At 41.0% G+C, this 4,410-nt stretch overlaps 1 protein-coding gene across 1 annotated transcript; it reads right to left on the reverse strand.

Annotated features, from left to right (window-relative positions):
• Positions 1 to 1,043: 1,043 nt before the first annotated feature.
• LOC137936510 (uncharacterized) lies at positions 1,044 to 3,305 on the reverse strand. The gene is made up of 6 exons (XM_068781232.1): positions 2,793 to 3,305; positions 2,524 to 2,647; positions 2,271 to 2,376; positions 1,760 to 1,796; positions 1,396 to 1,660; positions 1,044 to 1,330 (listed from the first exon to the last, which is right to left on the reverse strand). The coding sequence occupies exons 1-6, from the start codon at positions 2,973 to 2,975 to the stop codon at positions 1,248 to 1,250; spliced, it is 798 nt and encodes a 265-aa protein (XP_068637333.1). The 5' UTR covers positions 2,976 to 3,305; the 3' UTR covers positions 1,044 to 1,247.
• Between the last annotated feature and the right edge of the window lie 1,105 nt (positions 3,306 to 4,410).

Raw genomic sequence — 4,410 nt, forward strand, 5'->3', positions numbered from 1 at the left:
TTGGGTTGTTTAGTAGTTAGGGTTAATTGGATCGTTTGTTTTCTAATTAACTACGAAATGAGAGATAGGAAGATAGTTTCAATGGTGAATATTCAAGTGCAAATTGATATATGTTTGCATCGATGATCAGTTGTGAAATTTCGTTGGTGGATGTTGACTTAGACCAAGGTTTATTCTTTTGATTGATTTCGATTCTTTTAATTTGAATTGTTTCTAAGTTGTTATTTTTTTAAAAGTGTTGTCATTATACTTAAATCTCCTCATCCTTGTTCACGGAGCATAAAAGTAGACTAATCACTCTTGGTGGTATAGATCCTTACTCTCACTACTACATATATTTTTAGGAGTAGGGTAAACAGCTCAAGAGACTGTTGTGTCTCGTGTGGAGAGAGAGAGATGATGATGCATGAACTAGGTCCATGGTAGCATAGCAAAGAACCAGCGTTTGGGCCAGCTGCAGGAGGGTTCATGGACGCCGTCTGGCATGTAACAGCAGCCGGATTCTTACGGTCTCGCCAGAGAATATCTCATGAGAGTCTGATTTTATCTCATGTTGAGGCACAACTGAGAAAATCTGAACAGTTAAATCTTTGGCAAAATTGATACGTTGGAAATGGCAGGAGAAAGAACTCGAGAGGGTGTTGGTGGAAGAACAACCACTTTGTCTAACCCTGTAATGAATTAGAGCTGTCTCTTCTTTTCTCTTCTAATGGAAACTGAAAGGTATTGATCATAAAATCTATGGCCCAGTCCCTCCTAGGTTAGCAGACGTATTGAAGAAAGCCGGTAAATATTTCCGTATTTTCTTCTTACAAACAACAATGGCAATATATTCACTTTCTTTGACCAGAGAAACTAAGAAGTTGAGAAAAGAAAAGTATTAAGACATTGCTGATTATTACAATTTCTTATTGACTACACTCCCTTCTCGTAAACAAACTGTTAAGAACAGGCCAAGGGCAAATAGTCGAAGAATAGAATACACAAGAAAGGAAGAGAATTTAAAAAAAAAAAAAAAAAAAAACGAGAAATGAGAACAACAATGAGTTAAACGACGGTTCATCACTGTAGCTCTTCAATTGTCATCTTTCTATATCATGCTTACCGGTTTTCCCACCCAATCAGAAAGGCTACTACATAATGTATGACTCTCCAGCAGCCAAGATTGTACACAAATGGAGAGTTTTCAATTTGTTCTTCCGCAACCAAAAACCCCAACCCATGACCACCCACCCTCCCCAGTACTGTCAAGTATCGGTACTCTCGGAACTCACTCCAGTCGTAGCAGTAGTCGTTGTTGATGTCGTCAATGCTTGGCTAATCTGCATATCTGCCCAACAAATAAACACATTAGATACCAGACAAGATCCAACGCCTGAGCAGCCGAATCGTTACCTGAGATGGAAGCCGGTAGCCGCAGTTGGGGAACCGGCAAGAAGGCGTAAGGCTGCGAGGGAACCGCGGCGGAGCCCTCCGCCGGCGTAGAGTACTGAACGTACGGGGCCGGCACTTGCAATCGAGGCGCCTGAGGGGCTGAAAAACTCGCCCCCGACGGTTGGAAACCGTAGCCCGCGTACGGGTACGGCGCTCCCATACTCGACGACGAAGCGGCGTACATCTGGTGGTAGTACTGCGCGGGAAGCTGAGGGCTGTACATTGCCTGCAATTACAAAATAACAATCGTCAACCGCGAACCACATGAAAATCCAATCTCGCGGGCAATAAATCGATTAATTTATTGACGAGATAGAAAACTCACTTGATGGTATCCGTAGTCGGTTGTGTACGTGGCATACCTGTAGAGTAAAAATTACGAAATATGAGTATTTTTACACGTAAGGCTGATTGAGTGGTCCCAAACAGAAGTATCTGCGGCTGCCAATGGGCAATAATTTGCCAGTTGTGCATGAAGTGGATACATACTCTGTAAGAATGTACGATTACATGTACATAATAGCTACGTAGATCGCGCCGTGTCCACATTAAAGAAGACGGCTTTTAGTTTGATCAGAGAAAATCTATACCAAAATCGAAACATAAAATGGCGACCACTTGTTTCCACTGGATTCATATGTAGGGGTCGGTACATTCATGGATTCACGACTCCTATCGAATTTAGTTTCTGATTTGCCAACATTAATGCCTCTGCCAATCAATTTACGATTAGTGCTCGTTTCCATTGCTAACATTTCTCTGTCTGAAACGAGCAAAATGAAGGGAAGCAAGAGGAGGTTTAATTTGTTTTGTTAATGGAAGAAAGAGGTACTTACCCGTAAGGAGGATACATAAAAGGAGGTGGAGGGGGAGGTAGAATTCTGCTATAAGGCGTTGGAGCTTGCATGGCTCCTTGGTATTGGTTTCCACCTTGATTTCGTCCTGCATTGGCACCACAGAGAATTTTAAGTCCTGAACATGACTGGTTTAATTTGTTCTGACTGTATCAGCCATGAGTAATAGCATTGCAGATGTGAAGAGTAATTAGCTAGGATTTATGAGAATAACAAGGATTGGGTAGCTTATTACCTCTTGGAGGAGAAGGTCGAGGACGCCCCAAAGAAGCAATATTGCAATTAGCCCTTCTCCCATCTATCACAGGGTTAGGATCAATACAGGCCCTTCTTGCTGATTCAGGATCACGAAATGTCACCTGGGTTCATATCAGAATCCAGCACAGAGTCATACCCAGTTGGCCTAATCAAGAGACTAATCAACACATGATCTATAGATGGAACCTAAAGAAACTAACAATCTGAAGAAACACAGAAAAAAGGGAGGAGAAGGAAAGGACTCACAAAGCCATATCCCTTCGATCTTCCGGTGTTTTTATCAGTAATAATGACAGCTTCAAGAATATCACCAAACTGCTCGAAGTACCTTCTCATCTCCTCGGTGGGGGTCTCCCAAGCCAACCCACCAACGAAGACCTTCGTAAACGTGGTATCGCCAAACTGCGATCTGTAATGCTGGTGAGCCATGGGTGCCGCAAATCGTCGAACACAAGATATGTGTCAAACGCAAATCCTACTCTCAAATCATTCTCTTCTCAAACTCCCTCCTCCTCTTCCGCCTCTGCGTTTTTTCTCTTCGTCCTCCTTGTTAGCTTCTCCCTCCATTCCTCCCAAGCTCCTACAAGTCCAAGAGAGAGGGAGAGAGAAAAAGAATATCGACTCTCGATATCGAGCTGGAAGAAATGTTAATGGAGGGGTGGAAATTGTTTGACCCGGTTCCCTTATAAGTTTAGAGAGAGAAAAGAAGGGTTCGATCCGACAGCTGCAAACGCTTCTTTGCTGTCTGGAGTCCGGAGAGGGTTTTTTTTGGTGTTTTGGATATCGAATGACAGCTGCACGAACATCACTCGCCCTCTGTCCTCACTGTCTCTCCATTAATATTCCCACTATTCTCCGATTCGTTACGGCCTCCTTTCTCCATGGCTTGTAAATATCGCGCCCTTTTCCTCCTCTCTCCTCCCTGTAACTTGTATATATCGCGCGCAGTTGCTTCCCTGTTCCACAACAGAACCATTTTGGATGACCAAAATACCCCTGACATTTCCCCTAATGACTATCGTGACAAAAGAATTGGTGGCTACTAAGAAATTTTCAAGAAGCTGACAAAGATTAAATGGTCACATGTAGGTCCTATTAATACTCTCTTTTAAGTCACAACACCTCCACCATAGCTCAGGCATAGAATTTTAAGAGATTAAATGCACATTATTAAGTCATCCATGTACTACCAAATACAAAAGAAAAAACCATTTTAAACATAGAAAAACCCAAAAAAAAAAAAAAACTTCACCGACATATTCGATTAGGTTCTGATCCAATAATTTTATATCGGGTATAAAAAAAGATAATAAAATTTAATACAACTAAGTAAGTTTAAATCAAGGTTTAACTCATTATTTCGATAGAAGATGTAGCCAATGTATTATGAAAAAAAAGGAATAATTCTCGATGATTTTCATTGAACAAGTATGTAATATTTATAAGATTACAACAAGTATCATAACATAATCTACAACAAAGTTTATAATGCTTCAGAATTAGAATTTGAGACAATCTCAAATTCTATCAGCTCTTATTTTTATCTCTATCATCATATATGTGAGTGAGAAATACTAAGACAAAATGGGTAGTCATAAAACCTCTTGTTAATAGATAAGATATGTGTGGGAATATATAAGAGTCACATAAGAAGAAGCATGCATTTGTATCTTGATAAAGGAGGCAGAGCAGTTAATGAGTTGACAAGATCTCCCAGCTTTCTCCATCAAAGCAGACAAATAAGGTGATGGGGCCATTACTCAACACAGCTGCCATTGTTAAAATTCATCCATGTCCCCTAAGGTCCCATTGAGGCAAGGACAAAGCGGTCATTTAAGGATTTAAGGAGAGTAAAAGCAGGGAT

The sequence above is a fragment of the Aristolochia californica genome, unplaced genomic scaffold, assembly GCF_029961685.1.
Source record: "Aristolochia californica isolate CCGP_79_NKW_82.1479 unplaced genomic scaffold, dmAriCali1.0.hap1 SCAF_7, whole genome shotgun sequence".
NCBI lineage: Eukaryota > Viridiplantae > Streptophyta > Magnoliopsida > Piperales > Aristolochiaceae > Aristolochia > Aristolochia californica.

Excerpts from the sequence above, each read along its gene's own strand:
- LOC137936510 (XM_068781232.1), bottom strand. The coding sequence starts at position 2,975 with ATGGCTCACCAGCATTACAGATCGCAGTTTGGCGATACCACGTTTACG. Across the intron at positions 2,648-2,792 it reads GATCGAAGGGATATGGCTTT|GTGACATTTCGTGATCCTGA; the intron begins GTGAGTCCTTTC and ends ATATGAACCCAG. Across the intron at positions 1,661-1,759 it reads CCGACTACGGATACCATCAA|GCAATGTACAGCCCTCAGCT; the intron begins GTGAGTTTTCTA and ends TTGTAATTGCAG.